We start from the raw sequence: 22,149 nt of genomic DNA, 5'->3' as shown, positions 1-22,149 counted from the left end.
CCCCCACCCCCTGCCTGCCGTAAAGCTGCCTCTGCATTCGCGACAATTAGAGGAGGCGTGCCGATCGGGGCTGGAACTCGTTTCCGATTGGTCTCACTCACTTCCCCCTCGGCTTCCCCGCGGTGCCTTCCGAAGCTCCGCCCCTGGCAAAGAGACTCGAAGCGGTTGCTAAGAGACACTGTACCCGAACGGGGCCTCTACGCATGCGGGAGGAGGGGCCAGCCCGTACTTTCCGTGAACTACGGTGGCCCGGAGAGGGCAGGTGTTCCCTGGAATGGCGGTGTGGAGGCTGTGGCCGGAGCTGGATCCTAGGCAGGTAACCGGAAACGGCAGCTGAGCTTGGCGGCGACGGAGGCGTGAATGCCACAGTCGGAGGCGCTGGTCCGGGTCCTACGGTTTGGGAGGGGGCAGTCTCCAGGAAGCGAAGAGGGGAGCGCCCTGTCGCGCTGCACCTCCTCAGCGCTTCTCAGACGCTGGTACCCGGTCCTTGGAGTGTCTGTCGGTCCCTGAGATACCGTTAGCTACCAGGCTGGAAATGCCTGGCCTGACGTGGAAGAGAGGACTCCCTTTGGGATGGGATGCTGGTTCAAGGTTTTTCCTACAAGGATAGCGACCCTTACGGATTTCTGGGCGTGAAGGGAAAGGGAGAGTGGGAAAAATGCGAGACATGTTTATTAAGCACATTTATTCATTTAGCAAGTGGTTCCTGGCCACTTTTAGTCGTTGGGGAGACAACAGTAAACAAGATAGTGATTCAGGGGAGACAGATAAACGCAAAATTATCAGATGGGGAGGGATATGTTATATTAAGATCAAACAAAATAATGGGATCGAGTTTGGGACGTGGTTGGCTATTTTAGATAGGTAGTGCTATGGTTTGAATATCTGTTCCCTTCAAAACTCATGTTAAAACTTATTCCCCAATGTGGCAATATTGAAAGATGGGGCTTTTAAAAGGTGATCGAATCATGAGGGCTCTGCCTTCATGAATGTATTAATTCATTCATGGATTAATGGGGTAATGGGTCAACGGGTTATCATGGGAGTAGAATTGGTGGTTTTATAAGAAGAGGAAGAGAGGCCTGATATATAGCACTTGAACACACTCAGCCCCTTGCAGTGCTTCCTCCAACCAGGAAGAAGGCTCTCACCAGTTGTGGCCCTTCAAGCTTGCATTTAGCCTCCAAAGCTATAAGCAGTAAATTCCTTTTTTTTATAAATTACTCAATTTTAGGAATTCTGTTATAAACAACAGAAAATGGACTACGACAGGTAGTCAGTAAGGGTCTCTGAAGAAGTGACATTTGAGCAGCGATCCGAATGACAAAAAGTTAACCATTCCAAGATCTGGGGGAAGAATTTTCCAGGCAGAGAGAATCAAAAGTGCAAAGCCTTTTATGCTGGAATAAGATTTGCTGCTTACAGGAACTGCAAGAAAGGCCAGCCTAGCTGAAGCAGAGTAGGGGGAATAATGATCAGGAATGAGATTGGGGGTTAGGGCACAGAGAGGTAAGAAGGCCTGAAGAGTCAGATCTTGAAGGGCCTGCTAAGCCATGTTTAGGGGTTTGGACTTTATCCTGAGGAAGGTAGAGAGGTTTTTCAGAAGGAAGTGGATATGGGGTGGGCCAAGATACCACCACTTAGGGAGGAATCTGTTGCAGCTGCCAAGGGTAGGAGTGCATTAGTGGCCGTGAGGATAGAATCAGCTATTTTATTTTTATTCCATTATACTCGACAATCATTTTATAGTTTCAAATTTTTGAATTTTCCTTTTTACTTGAAGTAGATAGCTGAATTATAATTAGAAACCAGTTATGTTCAGGATTGTTAAATGGTATTAAATTTTACTAGCAATTGATCTTTCAACTCTACCATTATTTTTCTATTATTTTCTTAGCAGTGAGACTCCAGTGTAAATAAATTTAAAATGATGTATCTTAGTATTGTTAAATGAGGGCCATTGTTTTAGACTAAGCTTCTGCACTAGGCTCAACAGACCAGACCAAATCAGAATGAAGCCACTGGTGCTAGGTACCATGTAATCAAATTAAACTTTGAAATGGGCCAGTTTTCTAAAATACAGGAGATTCTCTGCAAAGAATCAGAAGGGACTCAGTTTACCTGAGCCAGCATGATCAGGAAGTCTCATCTCTGTTTTAACCCTATAAGGAAAGTAACTTTGAAATGACCGATCTTCTTTTCTCTCTTTTCTCTTCTTTAGCTCTTTTCTGCCTGTAAAGCCCACATCCTCTGCCTAGCTCATTGAGAGCACCTTTTCTAAATCTTTAGATGAGATGTTGCCTAATACATGAATTGCTAATAAAGGGCAGTTAGATCTTTAAATTGTTGAAAATTTTTTTAGCAGTGCAAATATGATTTATAAGTTTAATTTTATAACATTTACTAATTATAGAATCAGGCAGTTTTGAACTCTAAAAAGAAAGAAAGGGAGAGAAAGAAATGAACAAATATGTAAATAGTTATGGAGAACATACTCAGTCTTCAGCAGCCTCAGCACCCTTGCAGCTCAGGAAATGTGTGTGCTAAATGCTGGCTCAATGGAGAGATGAAGATCTAAGAACTTCTTGGTGAGGAGCCTGGTAACTGGGTTGTCTCCTGATTCCCAGCTCTTCCACATTTCTGGCAATTTATTTTCACTTAAAATCCTGTGTGCAAGTTACAACAATTCTTCAAACAATTGAAAGGTATAATTTTGTCATAACCAAGGAACATAATACTGCCAAAATTTCACAGAATGTCCTACTAGATAATTCTAAATTGCTTTATTGAATTGGTGCTCTCAAATTTGCTAATTTTTGTATTACAACTTTTCATTGATTTAAAAGCAGTTTAGATTGCAGAATGTTTTTAACAAGTTAATATTGATTGGGTTTAAACAGACATACTTAATTTCCCATTCACTTAGGTAATATCAAATTCACAAAAACTGAAGCACTAATCTTACAACATGTAAGTGAAGTAATTTAGGAAAAATATTTATGAAGTTTAATTCATAAAACCCTGACTCAACCAGAATTGAGTTTATTCCTTGAGTAGAAAAAGACTTTATCATTGGAAAAATGCCCAAGCCTGCTGCAACAATTCTGATTCAGTTGGTCTCCAGGGAGTCCAGTGCTCAGAGATTTTTCCCTAGTGTTTGAGTGATTTCAGTATGTGACCAGGGTCAAGGACCACTGCCCAGAAGGCTGTGTCCCGGCCCTTAAAGCACTTGGTGGTGGAGAAAATGAGCAGTTTACAGTTGACAGTAGGTACTGTTGTGGAACTGCAGAGAGTGTCTGGTGACCTGGGTATAATAAAGAGACCCCACCATAAATACAGGTGCATCACAGTGGACCCCATCCTCTACCATGTAGCCTAACTTAGTTCAGGTGTACTAGCAGGAAAAGGCAATGGGGCTGGGTAAAGAAATTGTACATTAGACCTTGGTCCCACTGTCCCAGCAAAAATGATGCTGAAAGAAAGGAAACTAACTGGCAGCTTTTGGGTGCCTTGTAGCTCCTATCCTGTAATTTAAGGGATTTATTTTTTCGAGAGGTGTTTTTATTTGCACTCTGCCACAACAATTTTAAATGTGACTTCAGTGTGTCTTGCTTCCTGCTTCTATTGAGCACATTGTCAGATGTATAGTACAGTAAAGAATGAATGAGGTCAGAACTCAATTCCTGCTGTGGATACTATACTATATAATTTTTTGACATGAAATTTTTATTGTAATTTTAAAATTCAGAAGTTAAAAATTACATGGCATTTTTAACATTTTTTGAGATCAGACAATACTAAAACTTTGGAACTGATTTTAGGATTATTTTAGTCATATACACTAATAAATGTATCTTCAGCCAGGAATATAGTCAACAAGTATCTACCTACTGTGTATCAGGCACCATTCTAGGAGCTGGGGAAGAAGGGATGAACCAAGCATACAACTCTTAACGAAGTTTACAGTCTAGCTCAGGATATATAGGCATATTATTGCGCAGATCATTAACATTTAGTAAGAGAGCACTGATGCTGGCAGACTGAGAATGCCACAGGAGGAGGACCTAGCCTTGCCAGAGGTAGTCGTATTTAAGCTTGAAACAAAAGGGAAGGTGGATGGAAGAGCTTTCTCAGCAGAAGGAACAGTATTGTATCAAGGCCCAGAGGCAGAAAGGAACCTTTTCAAGGTTAAGTAAAGGAGTATTGGCATCCTCCTACTTGAGTCGTATAAATGTTTTTATCATATAAGCCATGTGGTTTTTTTGCAGATCTTTATGTGATACTTTCTGAGGTAGGTAGGTAGGTAACCTTATTTTATCAACTGAAAACCAAGTCTTATCTGTATGCCCAGAATTCAAGGGTTCAGTAAAATCTATAGATATTCCCTGAACTCTACCCTGTTACTGGTAGTGGGGTTTTGTTGTTGTTGTTGTTGTTGGGGCGGGGGTGGGGAGGTTGTGGGGGAGAGTGGAAATTGGACAGGACCTGGACTAGTAAAGGGGAATGACTAAAGAAAACCTTTCAATGAAACGTTTCATTCTGAAGCACCACTTAAAACAAAATCATATTTTAGCAGCTAAGGTTAGAAGAGTTTTATTTTCCATATTGGTACACTGAAGGTTTTCCATTTTTCAAAAAATGCTTAGCATTAACACAATATGATATAACCCTAAGGAGCTCAGATTCCTCATCAGTAAAATTGAGTAGATCGGTCAGTTCTCAAAGTGTAATCCCTGGTTCAATTCTTGGACCTTCCCCAAACTGGCTAAATCAGAAAATCTGGGAGGCCTAGTCATCTGTGTTCTAACAAGCCATCTAGGGAATTTTGATGCTACGGTTTGAGAACTGCTGGTCTAAAACATCTCTGAGATTTCTTCTAGTACTAAAATTCTAAATTTTGATGTCCAGCATTAATCTGTGCTATGTAAAAAAAAAAAAAAAAGTCTGCCTTCGGAGTGGTCAAATAATAGAGTTACTTGGGAAAGATATATGTGGGTATTTTCTGTTGATCAGGTTTATGTTAAATGCTACAATCCTTCTATCATTCCAGGTGTCAATGGAAAAAAAGCCAAACTCTGTATAATAATTTTAAAGAGATTTATTCTGAGCCAAATTTGAGGATCATGACCCGGAGCCATGCCCAAGAGGCCTTGAGCAAATGGACTCGCTGTGGCCGGGTTATAGTTTGGTTTTATACATTTCAGGGAGACAGGAGTTACAGGTAAAATCATAAATCAACATGTGGGACTCATACATTGGTTTGGCCCGAAAAGGTGGGCCATCTCGAAGGGGGGGGCTTGCAGGTTAAAGGTGGGTTTAAAGATTCTTTGGCTTGTAATTGGTTAAAGACATGAAGCTTTGTCTAAGGGCTTGGGATGTTTTAACATAGTTGCTGTTTATCAGAGATAAGCCACCTGACATAGATTTGTTGTGTAAATTGAGGGCCTGTAGGTTTGTCTTGCATACCCATAGGCTTGTTAATGTGTTATAAAGGATGTCCCCAAGAAGGGAGGGGGGCATGATGAGGCATGTCTGACCTCCCTGCTCCTGGCAGGCAATTTAGTTTTACTATATTCCTTTGGCCACAAAGGGGTCCATTCAGTCAGCCGGTGGGGGGGTGAGCCTTAAAATTTTATTTTAGTTCACACAGGCTTCTAAAAACAAAACTACTTCATTGTCTGTCTAAAACCAATAATGGCTCTTCATGAGTCTATCTAGCGGCTTTGCGTCTGCTGATACCTGCATCTTGCCCAATTAAAGGCAAACTGGTATGGTCTCAGTCAAGTTGTCAGGTTGTTCAGATGAATATGCCGTCTTGCTTTTGCATTGTTTCATATCTTTGAGACCATGCCCTGACCCCCTTTCAAAGGCCCAATATCTGTTATTTAGTTCCTACTAAATTCCTTACCAAGAATCTGGTAAACAGTGTTTTACTCCCACCCCCTTAAAAAACAGAACAGGGGGCTGGCTGGCTTTCTCAAAATAAATCATGTTCACTCATTTTAAAAAACAACTTTCCACCATATATAGAAGTACAAAAGAAGAAACGTGCAGGGCAGGCAATGGAGTTATTATGGAGACAATTGCAGTTAATTTAACCCTCTTAGCATCCTGTGAGCCAAGTACCATTATTATTGTCACTTGAACATAGAAGGAGACTGAATCTTAGAGGGTAACTTGCCCCCGTGGTGACTGATGTGGTAGAGCCATTTGACTCCAGATCCCAGGCTCTTACCAGTATACCACTTTGACAGAAAAACACTTGTAAGCATTGTTTTACCTGTAACTTGATTACCAGGCTTTTCCTTCATGCTTAAAAAAAAAAAAAATCTGGGCCTTTATCAAGAATCCTATGACAATAGTTTAGTAGGATTTACAAAGGGATAAAAGTTTTAAGTGTTCCCAGTATCTTAGCAGGAACCTGGGAACTTGTTAGAAATTCAAATTATTGGGCTCCACCCCAGAACTATCTTACAGGAAACTCCTAGGATAGGGTCTTGCAGTCTGCTTTTACAAACCTTTCAAGTGATTTCTCATGCGGGCCAAAGTTTGAGAACCATTATTTTGAGGAAATCAGCAAGAGATAGTGCATCACGCCTTCAGGCCTGAAGATAAGGAGAGCCCCGCAGTTCCTGGAACTTGAAGAGCAGCCTTTCTCCCCTCCAACCCAGAGTCTCCTATTGGAGCCTGTTGGGCCACTGAGAAGGGTGATGAGTGGAACTAACAGGACCAAGGGAAGATACCCAGCACATGGCATGCTGTTTGGAAGATAGCTGCCCTCCTTCTTTTAAAAGGGGAGGGAGGTGCTCTTTAAGAGTCTAAGCAGACCCATTTTATTTTTTCTGGCAAAGTTAATGGTATCTTGATTGGAGCAGGGAACCAGAATCCTGGAACACTGGCTTTGTTTAGAGTGCCTCAATTTCTGCTTCAAATATCACGGCATCTTCATTAATGGAGTAAAATAGATTAAGTAGCTTCAGGCTACAATTGGATTCAAATCTATTGAATTGAGCTAAAGCCCACTATTGAGTTTCCCAATCTATTAGCAAACTGTAGTAGCCAATTCATATAAAGAAAAGTAGTAATTTTTTTACTTTTGATAATATTCCCCATGAGAATAGATGTTTTTCTGTATTCTGAATTTAAACATAGAAGTTATCTAAAGAAAACGTCCTAAAAGTGATGCTGACATTTTTTATTTCCACATAAAAAGAGGAGTTAAATTACTAGGAGCTTGTTCTTTGGTAATTTTGAAATTAAGTGATAGAGAGTATTTTCTAATGAATAGATTATTTAGAAGTTCTGCCTATTTCAACTGGGTGCGGTGGCATGTGCCTGTAGTCCCAGCTACTCAGGAGGCTGAGGCAGGACAATATGTTTTCATTTACATTTTAATTGATACTAATGAAATCCTATAGATATTAATGCTAGGAATCAAAAGATCATCTATAGCTGAAATTATTATTTTTCAATTAAACTTTTTATTTTTCTATCACTATAGATTCACAAGCAGTGAAAAATAATAGAAAAGAAATAATACAAAGAGATACTGTATGGCCTTTCCCCATTTTCCTCCAGTGGTTTAGTAAGATATCACAGCCAGGTTATTGGCATCAGTATAATCCATCAGTCTTATTCAGATTTCCCATTTTTCTTTTATTCACTTATATGTGCATATATTTAGTTCTGTGCAACTTTATTATTTAAGTAGATTAGTGGGTCCCCCACCAGGTCTGTCATCAGAATGGTACCTCTCATAATCCTGCCCACTGAGTGGGAGGGGCCTCCCTAACAGCTGGCAACCACTAATCTGTTCTCCATTCTTTAATTTTGTCATTTCAAGAATGGAATCATACAGTGCGCAGCCTTCTGAGATGCCTGTTTTCCTTCAATGTAATTCCCTCGAGAGCCATCAAAGTTATTGCATGTATCAATAGTTGTTTCCTTTTTATGGCTGAATAGTACTTACGGTATGGATGTACCACAGTTTGTTTAACCATTCACTCATTGAAGGCATCGTTTATAAGTCTCTGGGTGACTAAGTCTTCATTTTTCTGGAATAAATTCCTCAGGTGTGCAGTTGCTGGGTCATATGGTAGTTGCATATTTAGTTTTTTAAGAAATTGCCAGACTCTGTTCCAGAGTAGCTATGCCATTTTATATTCTCACCAGCAATGTAAGAAGGATCTAGTTTCTTAGCATCCTCCCCAGCACTAGGTGTCTGTCACTAATTTTTATTTTAACTATTCTGATAGTGGTATTTCATTGTAGTTTTAATTTGCATTTCCCTAATGGCTAATGTGGTTAAACATCTTTTCATGTGCTTGTTTGCCATCTCTATATCCTCTTCAGTGAAATGTCTATTCATGTCTCTGGTCCATTGTCTAATTGAATTTTTTTAATGTTGAGTTTTGAGAGTTCTTTATATATATATTCTAGTTGCTAGCCCTTTGTCAGATATGTGCTTTGCAAATATTTTTCTCTCAGTCTGTAGCCTGTCTTCTCATCCTCCTTAGTAGGATTTTTTGCAGAGGAAAAGATCTTACTTTTATTGAGGTTCAGTTTATCAATTTTTACTTTTGCAAATTGTGATTTTGGGGCCAAGTCTAAGAACTCTTTGCCTACCCTTAGCTCCCTAAGATTATTCCTACTCTTTAAAAAAAAGTTTAAGTTTTACATCCCATGACCCATTTGGGGTTAATTTTTATAAAAGATTGGGATTATTTTAGAGGAAAGAAAATCTAGGTCTTAGCCCTCATATTCATAGTGCTTCTGTGATGATGAACTATTGAACTGATACCCAAATAGGAACAGTGAATGGTTTGGCTTTTCAAGGAGAGGTGCTTGGTTTGGTGTAGCTGCTAAAAATACAGTAGGCCCTCCGTATCCCTGGGTTCCACATCAGTAGATTCCACTAACCCCAGCTCAAAAATATTTGGGCAAAAAATAATTACATCTGTACTGAACATGTGTAGACTTTTTTGATCATTATTCCCTAAACAATCTAGTATAACTATTTACATAGCGTTTACATTGTACAGTATTAAATATTATATTAAATATTATAAGTAATCTACAGTTAATTCAAAGAGTACAACAGGATGTGGGTAATTTATATGCAAATACTACACCATTTTATATATGGGACTTGAGCAACTGTGGATTTTGCTATCCTCCGTGGGTCCTGAACCAGTCCGCCACAGATACATAGGGATAACTGTATTGTCATTGACAGCAGCAGCACCAATGACATTTGATCCCAGAGAATCTCATCATCATTAACAAAGTCAAAGACCCATGAAGGTCTGATTACTATGCTGGCCTTTTGATTCCAGAGCTTATATGGAACTACCGTCAGCCCTCTGTATCTGCAGGTTCTACATCCATAGATTCAACCAACTTTAGATCAAAAATATTCAGAAACAAAAGCAGTAAAAAAATACAATAATAAATTACACAAAATTTTAAAAACAATACAGCATAACAACTATTTACATTGTATTAAGTATAAGTAATCTAGAGGTGATTTACAGTATAAAGGAGGATGTGCATAGGCAATACGCAAATACTGCACCATTTTATGTCAGATACTTAAGCATCCATGGATTTCAGTGTACTCAGCAGGTCTTGGAACCAATCCCCCCCAGATTCTGGCTGTATTTAATATAAAAACTCAATCAAATGGGTTTCCTGATTAACATTTCAACCTTTAGTTGCTGAGCATCTTTTGAAAGATGCTTGGTTTGCATTGGGAAATTTTCAGAATGATTGACCTTGATTTTAGATTTTGTGCAGTATGTGAAAGTGATTCAGAGGACTGGTATTTTCTTTTATAGTGTCAAAGATGAGGCTGTGTGAGTTACTGTTAGTACTTAGTCTTAGTTTATTTGAGATCCTCTATTCAACCGTTGTCCTGGAGCTTTTGCAACACCAGAGGAAGTTTGAGAAGTGCGTCAGCAGAATGGCGAAGGTACAGGCTCTGGAATTAGGCTTTCTGGCTTCAAATCCTGACTCTGTCACTAACCTAGCTTTGTGACTTAACCTCTCTGTGCCTTATCTGTCAAATTTCCTTATCTGTAAAATGGGTATAATAATTAAATACCCACCTCATAAAGTTGTTGTGGAGCTCACTTAGAAGAAATTCACTTAGAACAGTGTCTGGTACCTAGTAGGCATTCAGTAAAGTTTAACAGTTATTATTCCCAACACATCAATTTTATGTGAAGATAGGTGGGAAATATATTATTTTTATATGAAGACACATATGGTTCTATTGGGGCATAGAATGCAAAATTCAAGTAGTTTATAGTACTTAAAAAATACAAGAGGCTTCAGATAAATTTTATGCTTGTAATGGGTACCCCTTAGGCCACCTGGTGTGGGAGTGCACACTTCTCTGCCTTTTTCTGAGTACACTAAGAGAAGTACTGCTCCTTCACTTAACACGCTTAGACCTGTCCAATTATTTGTTTCCTTTCCAGGCTAGACAAATCCTGTACACCCTTTCCCAAACACTTGTCTCTTAAAAGCTTGGAGTCTGAAGACTGCCTTCTTCCAGGCCAGTGTGGCCAGGTAAATCCCTTTGTTTGTTTTTTAAGGATTTGCCCTTTCCTTGTAATACCACAATTGCTCTTTTAAAAAAACAAACTGCAGTTTTCAATCAATTCTCACCAGGGTACCCACAGACATTTATTTTAAAAGACTGTATAATTAAGAAAAGTTTACACGTTATCAGTATAGAAACAACCTAACACCTATTGTCTTCATTCATTTGTTACCTGCCTGGCCCCTAGGCATTTGTGACCTTTGGTGTTGTGATGTATATATTTTGATTTCCATCCCAGAGTCCAGGCTTTCAGCTTCTGTAAGCCTATTATTTCCTAAATGAGTAGAACAATAAAGACTATCTTTTGTTAATGTATTTGGCCTTTTGTTTTGGGTGCCTGAACCAGCTTCAGAACACCTTCAGAGCATTAAAGGTAAAAGACAGTCTTGTTATTTATAACACACCCTGTCCACACACCTGAGCTTATGCTAATGAGGCAATGTTTGGAAAATTTGGGTGGCCTTTGTATGGGGGCCTGGCTACCAGGGGAACCAGCCCTGTGTTCAGAGGGTTGAAACTTTCAACCTAGGGCAGGCCCAGCCTCCAGGGAGGGGAGAGGGTCTGGAGGTTGAGTTGGCCAGTGATTTCATCAATTGTGCCTAAGTAATGAAGCTTCCGTAAAAATCCAGAAAGACAGGGTTTGGAGAGCTTCCCTATAGCTGAGCACATGGAGGTTGGTGGGGAGTGGTGTCCCCAGAGAGGCCAGGGAAGCCCCGCACCTCTTCTCAGTACATCGTCCTATGTATCTCTCTATCTGTATCCTTTGCAATATCCTTCATATTAAACTGGTAAATGTGTTTCCCTGATTTCTGTGAGCCACTGTAGCAAATTAGTCAAACCAGAGGAGGGGATCATGAGAACCCTGTTTTATAGCCAGTTGGCTCTAAAGTAAAACAACTTGGGGCTTGCAATTAATGTAGGAAGGGGGGCTCAGTCTTGTGGGATTGAGTCTTTATGTGATCTGATGCTGTCTCCAGGTAGATAATGTTGAATTGAATTGGAGGACACCCAGCTGGTGTCCTATGCAGAATTGATTGCTTGCTTGCTGGTGGGGAGAAATCCCCACACATCTGGTGTCAAGTACTTTGTAAGAGCACAGTGAGAGAAACTGAATTTTGTTTCTTCCATTCATGACCCCAGTGTTTTTGTTTTTTCCTCTGTCTGTAAAGGGTCATTTTGAATCTGTGTTTCTTAACATAAGGTTTACAACTTTCAGTCTAATTTCTCACCATCACTCTTATCAAAGAATCTGGGTCCCACCATGAGTGAAAATAGCCCATTTTCCCCCTGAAATGTTTATACTGGCATTCACTTTAGTTGATGTGCTGAAATGATCAAACCATATGAAATTGCCCATTTTGTAGGTTGAAAATGGTCAAGTAGCAATTTCATTTTCATTTGTGGTAAAAATTTAAGGACTTAATGACCCATAGGAATATTATTGGAAGTATTTTTATTGCTGTAGCATTGAAATAAAAATAATTCATTCCTTGCTGTAATTTTTAATAAATAGAGTTGAGCATATGATATTAGTTAAAACCTAAAATATCCTATTTTAAAGTGTCAGAAATTTTTTTTGAGAAGAAATATTATAACTAAAATATAAAGTAAAATAAGTATGGTGGAATGAGACTTTGAAGTAGAACATGAAGACTAATTTCTGATGTGTGACAGATCAGCAGACAGTTAAGGAGATGATTTTATTCAGGCTATTGCAAGAGAGAGAATGTTCACTGATGGGAGACCTCTCAAAGAGAGAGAAAAAGTAGGGTTTTATAAAACAAGGGAGTCAGTGAGGAAGGGTGGGAGTAGATCCTCTCTGGGAATTATGGACATTAAGTTGGTCCTTTCTGCTTAGCCCTTTCTTGAAATAAAAAAGGGTACGCTGCTTCTTAACCATCCCTGCTTTCTGGGAGCACAGGGCTCAGTTAAAGTGTAACACTGTCAGATGGAACAAGGTTTACCAATGTTTATGTTAATAAATCAAGTAGTAGGTACACCACAGTTTGAAGATAGGATTTAGATTAAATTTGTCAAAAGTTTCATTCATAACTTTAAAATATATGGATTTCTTAATATTTATTTGTCCACTAAAGGACTAAAACAGGGCAGCTTTGTCTTGTGGGGTAAACAACAATTGAAATCCTTAGAAGCTATATAAGGGGAAGAAGTCAGAGGTTAAAGACCAAGGCTAAGTTAGAGGGACATATTGTAGAAGTGAGGCCCAGTATAAGTAACAACCTCTGAAGCCTTTTCCTGTGAGGAAGGAAGGGCATTTATAAATTGGCTGGGGAAGAGAAGTCTGTGTGTTTTGTTAAGGGCAGATTTCAAGAGGATAAAATCATGACCAGTCTAAAATGACCATGTACAAAGATTTTATTTAGCTCAGTAATTAATAAAGGAGCCAGTCACAACCCATTTAAAGGAGCAGTAAGAATACCATGAATCCTATATGGAGTGGAAGAATGTTAAAATGAATTTACAAATGGAGGCAAAATTGGCTTTCACCACTGGGGGAGGGGTGCCTGTCCACCAGACAATTATTCGCATATTTGTAGACAAGAATTATTTGCATTGCCCTCTGTTATCTACACTTTACAGGTGAAAAATAGCCCAAAGACAATGAAAGGAGCAAAGCCTCCCTCCTCCCCAAGGTCACATAATTCAGTACTCTTTTTTGCTTATGCCGAAGTCTTAACTTTTTCCTTGCTATACTCCCTTTATAGTAACTACATAGTGCTTCTGATACTGATCCATCCATTGATTACCCACATTCTCTGCTTCAAAAGCCAAGTCTGACCCTAAATGTCCTTTCCCTTTGCCCCGCCCTTTTTCATCATAAGAGAGGTGTCCAGGACAACCAGAATATCTAAATTTACATCCAGCTACAAGTATAGTTGCGCATGTTTGGATTGTTTTTTGCTTAACATCTTATCTTTTTCTTGGGGAGGGTTTTTTTAAATTTTAATTTAATGTTATAGATGATAACCATTATCATATAATTTTTAAGTTGGACTTTAATCAACAATAGCCATAATATAGTTTGACCATATTGCAATCTAACTTTAGGGTTTTATCTATAAATTAGAAGTGAAGGTTAATAATGAATTTTGAGTTAGCCCAGGGGTTCTCGACTGGAGCAACTTTGTCCTGCAGGGGACATTTGACACTGTATGTAGACATTTTTGATTGTCAAAATCTGGCAGGTGAGGAGGGGAATGCTTTGGGCCTCTAGTGGGTGTAGAGGTCAGGATTGCTGCTAAACATCCTAAAGTACACAAGACAGCTTCCCCACTACTAAATTATCTGGCTTCAAATGTTAATAATGCCCAACTTGAGAAACCCTGACAGCCCATTGAAAAATGTTAAAGGAAAGTTCAAGTTTCTGCTGGGATAAAACTAAAAATAATTTTGTGTTCTAAAATCTATATGGAAAGTATACATTTCCTTGTTATGGTCTTAAAATAATGTTCTTATTACAATTTTCCATTTTAGATATGCAGTCAGCATTTCCTTTAACTTGTGAACCAGTTATTAAGTGGAAACAGTTGCCTTTTCCTTGTAATAAGCATATGGCACTTGGAATTTTTAAATTACTTTTCCTATTTTAGGTTTCACTGAAGAAACATCTTGGAGATTCATTGCACTTCTGAGATTTAATATTTACAACTTGGACTTGTCAGTCTTCTTAAAGATACATTTTGGAAATCAAAATGAAAGCTTTCTATGAAGTTTTAGAACAATTATATAAGAAGGTACTTGTTGGAGCTACACTTGAAAATGACAGCCATCATTACATCTTTTATCTCAACCCAGCATTTTCAGATCAAGATTGCTCAACAACCACCTCCTTAGAATGGATGGACACGTTTGGGATCCAGGACAAGCATGAGCTATCCTCTGTCAAGGTGGCTCCCATTTCTGTAGCACCTGTGCGTTTGAAGAGCACCTCTCAGATGAATGATGCCAGAGAAGTAATACTTCTTCAATTAACAGTGATGGAAGTGATGATAACCAGGATATTGTCTGTCAAAACTGAGTTCCATGCAAAGGAGAAATACATAGATATAATTAAAAATCTTTTAGAATCAGCTGAAGTCGATACTAAATTAGTAAGACATTTGTTGGTTTTTTATTTAAAAGACTAGGTATTTGAAATAAAAATTTTAAAAACATTCATAATGTTTAAATGTATTTGTTGTCCTGTAGATCTCTATGTTCCAAAATTTGGATAAATTGTTATCTCACATGGCTGCAAAGTGCCTTGCATTGCTTCTGTATTTCCAATTGAAAGAAAAGGTAAGATAAGTAATCAAATTATGTTATTATTTCTCTTACAGTTTCTTTAAAATTGTTCTTTGTCATTTGATTTTATCCTTCAAATATTTGTATTAATAAAATGTTTGCTCACATAGTAACATACGTAAATCTACAAAAATTTAAGATTAGTCTTAAATATGCTGTAAATCATAATAAATCAGATTCTTACCATGAGAGGTGGGTATTACGTCAGAGAGTGCATTGCTTTCTTCAGATTCTCAAAGGATTAGGTAGACCTCTCCCCAGAAAAAGGTTTAGGAACCTCTGCTTGAGAACAAACCCATTTTCACAGGTTTAATATAAACTCTGAGAATAGTCCTCAGCATTATGAAAAACAATGCAGACAAATTCAGAATCAGGTTTTTCTCCTATCTTTGAATTGGTTAATAAATCTAAGCATCTGCTGACTATCCAACTATAATCACTTTCTTAAAATGACATTTTTCTGAATATAAAAACTGATATTCATAGTAGAAAACTTGGAATGTGAGACAAAACATAAAGAACAGAGTGAAAAGTACACATCAATCCACCACAGAGAGGTAACACTGCTAATATTTTCATATTTCCTTTTGATCTTTTATTTCTATAGCATATTAGATTTCTTGACTTAAAAATATTAGAATATCTCTGTGCCTTCTTGTTTTACCATGTATTTTACTTTTTTGGGCAAATGAGTAAACAATGTTGTATATAGTTGTATATATAACAGGTAATTTGTAATTATAAAGAAAATATGGTGTCATAACTACTACCTTTTTTATTTTCTTTCTTATAGATAACATTAAGTAATTCCTGGATTACTTTTTGCCAAAAAAATCTTTCTGAATACTCCAAGAGTGATAAAGTAATATACTGCCTCTGGACTCATACAGCTGTAATAAAAGAAATCTTCAAAGATACATGTTCACAAAAAGCAGGTATAGATTACATTGACCCATAAACTATTGTCCTCTCTCCCAGGATCGTTATGTTTATAATGAAGAATAAAACTTATTTTAAAACATCTGATCATTCTTAAAGTATGAAAAACTGATTCTCTTCCCATATTTCTTTGTTGAGGATAATCTTTTATAAAAGAAAAACAGTAAAAGGAAAAAAATAAAAGCTTGTCATTATTATATATTTCTTGCATAGTTCGCTGTTGATATTTGTAAAACGAATTTTAACTGTGGTTATTAGCTGTTAATCTGTGTATCCTCATTTGTTAATGTCAGAGGTGAACATTACAAATCTATTTTTTCATCTTATAAAGTGATATTTAGAACGAATTGTAAAATTGTGTTTTAAGAAGTCTTCATTTTTCCTGTTATTTATAATTACTATTTTTATAATTGCAGAAATTCTAAAGCAGTTCCTGATTCCTTTTGAAACTATTTTTGAAGTATTTTACAATTCCTTATTTTCTCAGCATTTTGAAAACTGCCAGGATACTTCTAAAATAATAAACAGTTTGATGTGTTTTCTGGAATTGCTTGAGCTTCTCGTGGCCTCCAGAATCTACCTGAAGCTATATTTCACTTGCCAGAGGATTTTATTTTTGAAACCATCTTGTGTGCTACAAGTTATTACCTGGCCTGTTCAGGCTTTTGTCAAAAGGAAGGTCATCATATTTATCAAAAAGTGCCTTCTCCATAAAGTGGGTGAAGACCTCTTTCGTGGATCTATGCCTGCCTTAATGCCGTCAGACTGTCATTTAGAGATGGACATGTTGACTTTAGCTAATGCGGTTTTGCAAGCTGTGAATTTGGGGTTGTTGAAGACATTGTCTGTTCATGGAAAACCTTCCTTCTTTGGAGGTGATGAAATTCAGCCTGGATGTGAACATGTCTCTGGTCCAGATCATGTGATCCTTAGAGCAGTGAGCTTAGTTATAATGAAAGCCTTAGAAATCAAGTTTCAAAATGGCACCTCAGCAAATGAAATGAAAGGTAATTCTCCAAACCCTTTTTTTATGCAAAGTAACATATAACTGTTTACTTTAGTACAATAATTCATAATTATCAAATCTAGGATTAGTATAAATTCCACTAATTTAAGCTATATGTTATCCTAGTTATAATTTATTAAATTTTCTTCCAAAAAGGAATTGGAATTACCTTAAAAAACATGTCAGCTTTTTGTGGACTAAATGCAAAGCATAATAAATGATTTAGGTTTAAAAAAAAGTTGCTGTTGAGTCATCTCAAAGTAAGTAATAGATGTCAGTTCATATTCAAATATGTAGTATTCATATTATCCTTTATAAAACTAGTATTCCTACTAATGTAGATTATTGATGATTAGAAATCAAATTGAAACTAATGTATGAAAATTTATATTGACAAACTGTTGCATATAATTTCCAGGATGTTAATGAGTTCAAAGAAAGCCACATAAAGTATGATTTTCAGTTTTGGTATTGGGGAAAACATGTTCTCCATTTCACTTAAGAAAAATAAGTAGTGTACATCTCTAAACAAGCAACATACAGAGCCAATGAAAAGTATGGATCATAAGCAGTGATTTCCCTGAATTGCTTTGGATATCATTTAGTGTTTAATAACTATGCGTGTTATAATTCTGTGCAGTTATAATTTACAACACTAGGTGGCATCTGTTAGATAATTCAGTTTTAAATTGCAGTTAAAACTCCCCAAAACCTTTTTGATTTCTGTGTTTAAGAATAGTACTTTGTATACTCTAAACAAAAAAAGTATATTTTTCTGTTATTTTGAAGGTAAAATTATTTTTGCTTGGTTGCACTGTTGCCTCTAGTAACATAGCTGTGGCATCCAAATGAAGTGATCTCTATTGTCTACTCATTTGTTTATATGCTTTAAGCAAGAAATCATGTCTCTTCATTTCTAAGAGACAGTTATTTGGCAGTTGTGGCAAATAGATCATCTGGTTATACATTTTACATGTGTGCTCTTGAATGAGTCACTTTTTTCCCCTCAGCCTCAGTTTTATCATTTGCAAAATAGAGATAATTCCTAACTCAAGGGACTTTTTGAAAGTACAAATCATGATAATGTATTTTAAGGTATTTTAGACACTATGGACTTATATATAGGCAAGAGATTATTAATATATTCATAAACTGTTGCCTACACTTTATATATTTTTTGAAGTTGACTTACAGAGGTTCATGTCTGAGTTACTGACCTTCCTAAAGCCTCACCTTCAGCCCTCTCTGCAATTACACAATCCATGTGAATGGCTGTCTAGAGTCTTCATAGAACAAGATGATGACATGCTGGAGGCTGCTAAAGCATCAGTGAACATCTACCTAACATTGACCAGGTTAGTATATTTTAAAGTCATTGTTGAACTGCATACAAGTCAGGAAAGCAGAAAACATTTCTGAAAGTATGCTGGGCATATTATTTACTTTGCATTGTTTGGGGAAAAATATCCTGTGCTTTCCTCAGAAGTTCCAATTTCTTTCTTTCTTTAACCCTGCCTTACATGAAAAGCAGATTACATTTGTGTTACTGTGAGAACTTAGGCCATGCACCATGGCTGATGCCTATAGTCCTGTTGTCCCAGTGACTCGGGAGGCTAAGGTGGGAGGATCACTTGACCCCAGGAATTTGAGGCTGCAGTGAGCTATGATTGTACCATCATGTTCCAGCCCAGGTGACAGGGCAAGATCCTGTCTTTAAAAAGAAGAAAACTTGGCTGGCTGGACAGATCTGGATTAGTAGAACTAACCTGGGATCTGAAAACATGGGTTCTAGTTTAGCCTCCAGTAAGTTAGTACACTTCTGAATCCTAATTGATGTTTAAGATCTCTTTTCATGTCTAAGACTTGATTTTTTGTATTAAGCTTTAGTAAGATGATTTTTGCCTTTGTAAAGGTGAGTACAAACTTGTAAATAATCAAAGGAACTATTCTGAATTTTCATTTTAATATAGGGGAATTTGGTCTGATGCCTTCTTGAGGCAAGTATCTGAAATTAGTTATGAAGTTATGTTACTGATGACGTTTATACTGATTCTTTTTCTGCTTTATTAAAACAGCTGTACTTGGCATAATATCTTCTTGTGGCAAATATCTATAATTGGTTATGAAGTTAATAACTGATGACCTTTTCCACTATTTCTGCTTCTGCTTTATTAAAACCCTAAAGTATTTGCTTTATTTCCATTTCTTTCTTGGCCTGGGAGAAAGGGATTTCTTACTAATGATCGGCAGTGCAGTATTGTGATGCCAGTACTTATATTATGACACTGCTGGCAATGGCTGCTTTTAGACCCTTAAGTGTTTGGGGCCAATTTTCAAAAGGTTCTAATCAGGAACACAAAACTCCTGCATGTGATTTGAATTAGGTTCAAAAACAGTCAAATACAAATTCAGTCTGAAACACACATGCCTATAAGGGTTTGTCTTAATTGTACTCAAAGTTGGCTTCTTACTCCTCAGGAAATACAAACATTTGAATTTTCTTTATGTGTGAATTTCTCACTTTCTTAACTTCAGTTCAGTGTGTCCAGAGAGGCATGTACTCATGGTGTATGTATTTTTTTCAGATGTAGTTGTATTAGTTAAGATTTTTTGGTTGTGATTGATAGAAGCCAACTCAAACTAGTTTATGTATTGGCTCACAACTGGGACTTATAAGGAGTCCAGACAGCATCAGGTATAACTGTATGTACAGAGACTCAAATCACATCATTAACTATTTCTCTTTATCTCACAACTCTGAATTCATTCCCAGGCATGGCCACCAGCAGGTCAAGGCCTTATAGTTATAATCTTTCATACCACCAGCAAAAGTCCCAGGGGGGGATCTGATTAGCCTGCTTGGGTCACAGAGTCTTATCATAACCAGTTATTGTGGCCAGGAGCATGGGATCCTCTGGTCAGTCCGGGTCATATGCCCACTCTTGTTGAAGAGAGTGAGGAAGAAGATTTAGTCTCCAGCCCCATCTCACCACATGGAATTGGTTACGGACAAAAATGAGGAATGCTCATGTTGGAGAAAGGATGACAGAGGACTTTTATTGGGCAGGCAAAAACTAGAACTGCCAAAGTCAGTGGACTTTCTTTTACTGAGTAAGATTTATTTAGAGTTTGTAGGGAAAGGAATGAGTTTCTAAATTTTTTTCTTTTAAGGTAATACATAGATTAAAAAGTAATCTGATAGGTGAGTTTATGGTATGTGAATTATATGTTAAGACTGTTATTTTTATAAAAAGTCATTAATCTGAGTTCTCCATTGTCTTCATTTTTAGAGAATGTGAAGCTACTGAAAGCTTGACCCAAGAAAAAGAAATATGTAAGCACCACACACATGAAAATGGCTATAATCCTCATTGTATTTTCTTATTCTTCTTAAAAAATATAGGTTTTGATTCTACAGTTCTTCTCGACTTTTTGATTTCATCAGAAACCTGTTTTCTTGAATATTTTGTTAGATATTTAAAATTACTGCAAAAAGACTGGGATAACTTTTTTACCATTTGCAAGTACTTTGATGCAGCTGAATCTAAATATGATGTAAATATTTGTGGTTGTGACTCTTCACTTGTCCAAGACAGAAGTACCAACCAAACGATACCTCATCGCTTGACTGTTCTTGATCGTCATGTAAATGCTTGTGCTTGGGTCTCCTGGGCTTCGGATGCTTCTTCTGAACCACGGAACCAGGTTGTGATGTCCAAGGAGGCCCACATCATGCAGGTTCATAGTCTGTCTTCTCCCCAGGCTTCCCAAAGTCTGGTAGATTATGACAGCTCTGATGATTCTGAAGTGGACTCCACAAACCAGTGTTCAGTGAACAGTAAACAGACATCTTTACACCAAGAAGCTATTAAGAGAATTCAGGATACAGCTGAGACAAGTAGGGATATAAAAGAACTTAGCCTAGATCCTCAATCAAGGCCTCTGGTTCCAAAATACTTTAATACTCCCTTCTCTGTTAATTGTGCAGTAGCCCCAAATAATACTGTCTTGAAAATGGGAATATCTTACAGAACAGTAAAATGCTTCAAAGAGCTACAAGTTGCCATTTACCGTTTACAGAAGAAAAATCTTTTCCCATATAATCCAACTGCACTTTTGAAATTGTTAAAATATGTACAGGCAATATGTAATAAAAGTATGAGCCCTTTGTAAAACAGTGGCATATTATTTCCAGGAATTGTTTTTCCTTAGTATAAAATTAAGGAAATAAATTGCACCTCCATGAGATAATAGCATAAAAAAAATTTCTAGGTAAAGTTCTTTTTACCTTATTGGAAGCAGCCTAGTGACTGGAAAAGATACATCAAATGACAAATCACTTGATATAGTTTGTATACCACTAAAAATTTATAGCATTTCAAACTTACACAAAATTTGGGTTGATTATTATATTAGTTTCCTAGGGGTGTTGTAACAATTTGCCACATACTCAGCAGCTTCAAACACCTGAAATTTATTCTCTCACTGTTCTGGAGGCTAGAAGTCCCAATCTACGGTGTCAACAGGGTCATGTTCTCAAGGATCTGGAGAAGAATCCATCCCTGCCTCTTTCTAGCTTCTGGTGGCTGCCAGCAGTCATTAGTGTTCTTTGTTGTGTGACTGTATCATTCCAATCTCTGCCTCGTGGCCTTTTCCCTGTGTGCATGTGTGTCCAATTTCCCTCTTACAAGGCCACCAGTCATTGGATTAGGGCCCACCCTAGTCCACGATGACCTCATCTTGATCACATCTGCAAAGAACCTACTTCTAAGTAAGGTCACATTCACAAGTTCTGAATGGACTTGAATTTGGGGAAGACACTAACCCAGTACAGTTATTATTTACCTCTGAGGTATTTAATAAGGTGCTATGTAAAAAATGTAAGATCTTAGCAGGTTGTTTGAGAAGTGATTATACATGGTCCACTCTGTGGACATGATTCATTTTAAAAAAATTTTAATCACTAGGTAATTTTCCTATTTAAAATTGTGATGTGAGTAATTCTGTCTTTTTAAGGGGAAGCACTAAATTCAATTTTTTCTATGTTTATTGGGTTTGTGTAATGTGAGTAGCACCTGTATTGTGCTGGTCTGTCATTAAAGCAATCTAAAATATCCTTAATAGTTTCTGTAAAGGATCCTTTTGTATTGAAATACAAGGAAGACTAAACCTATCAGACATTAAAATATATCTTAAGACTATGTTAATCAAAACAGTTTAATACTCAAGTAGAAGTAGAAAAATCATTGTAACCGAATAGAGGATTGCTAGTTAAAATAACAATGAGATAACC

At 37.3% G+C, this 22,149-nt stretch overlaps 1 protein-coding gene across 2 annotated transcripts; it reads left to right on the top strand.

The window, feature by feature from the left end:
* The first annotated feature begins 198 nt into the window (after positions 1–198).
* Positions 199–21,893, top strand: LINS1 (lines homolog 1). 2 transcript variants are annotated; one of them, XM_045560445.1, is made up of 7 exons: positions 199–316; positions 14,218–14,718; positions 14,816–14,905; positions 15,705–15,846; positions 16,267–16,857; positions 18,040–18,211; positions 20,147–21,893. In XM_045560445.1, exons 2-7 carry the CDS (start codon positions 14,320–14,322, stop codon positions 21,027–21,029), a joined length of 2,277 nt encoding a protein of 758 aa, XP_045416401.1. In that variant the 5' UTR covers positions 199–316; positions 14,218–14,319; the 3' UTR covers positions 21,030–21,893. The 2 variants fall into 2 exon arrangements, with proteins under 2 accessions (XP_045416401.1, XP_045416402.1); XM_045560446.1 differs by having other exon boundaries at positions 200–316; positions 14,218–14,580.
* Positions 21,894–22,149: the final 256 nt, after the last annotated feature.

The sequence above is a fragment of the Lemur catta genome, chromosome 9 (assembly GCF_020740605.2).
Source record: "Lemur catta isolate mLemCat1 chromosome 9, mLemCat1.pri, whole genome shotgun sequence".
Taxonomy (NCBI): Eukaryota; Metazoa; Chordata; class Mammalia; order Primates; family Lemuridae; genus Lemur; species Lemur catta.
This window is presented reverse-complemented; position numbering and strand designations above follow the sequence as displayed.

Excerpts from the sequence above, each read along its gene's own strand:
- LINS1 (XM_045560445.1), top strand. The coding sequence starts at position 14,320 with ATGAAAGCTTTCTATGAAGTTTTAGAACAATTATATAAGAAGGTACTT. Across the intron at positions 14,906-15,704 it reads ATTTCCAATTGAAAGAAAAG|ATAACATTAAGTAATTCCTG; the intron begins GTAAGATAAGTA and ends TCTTTCTTATAG. Across the intron at positions 16,858-18,039 it reads CTCAGCAAATGAAATGAAAG|TTGACTTACAGAGGTTCATG; the intron begins GTAATTCTCCAA and ends TATTTTTTGAAG.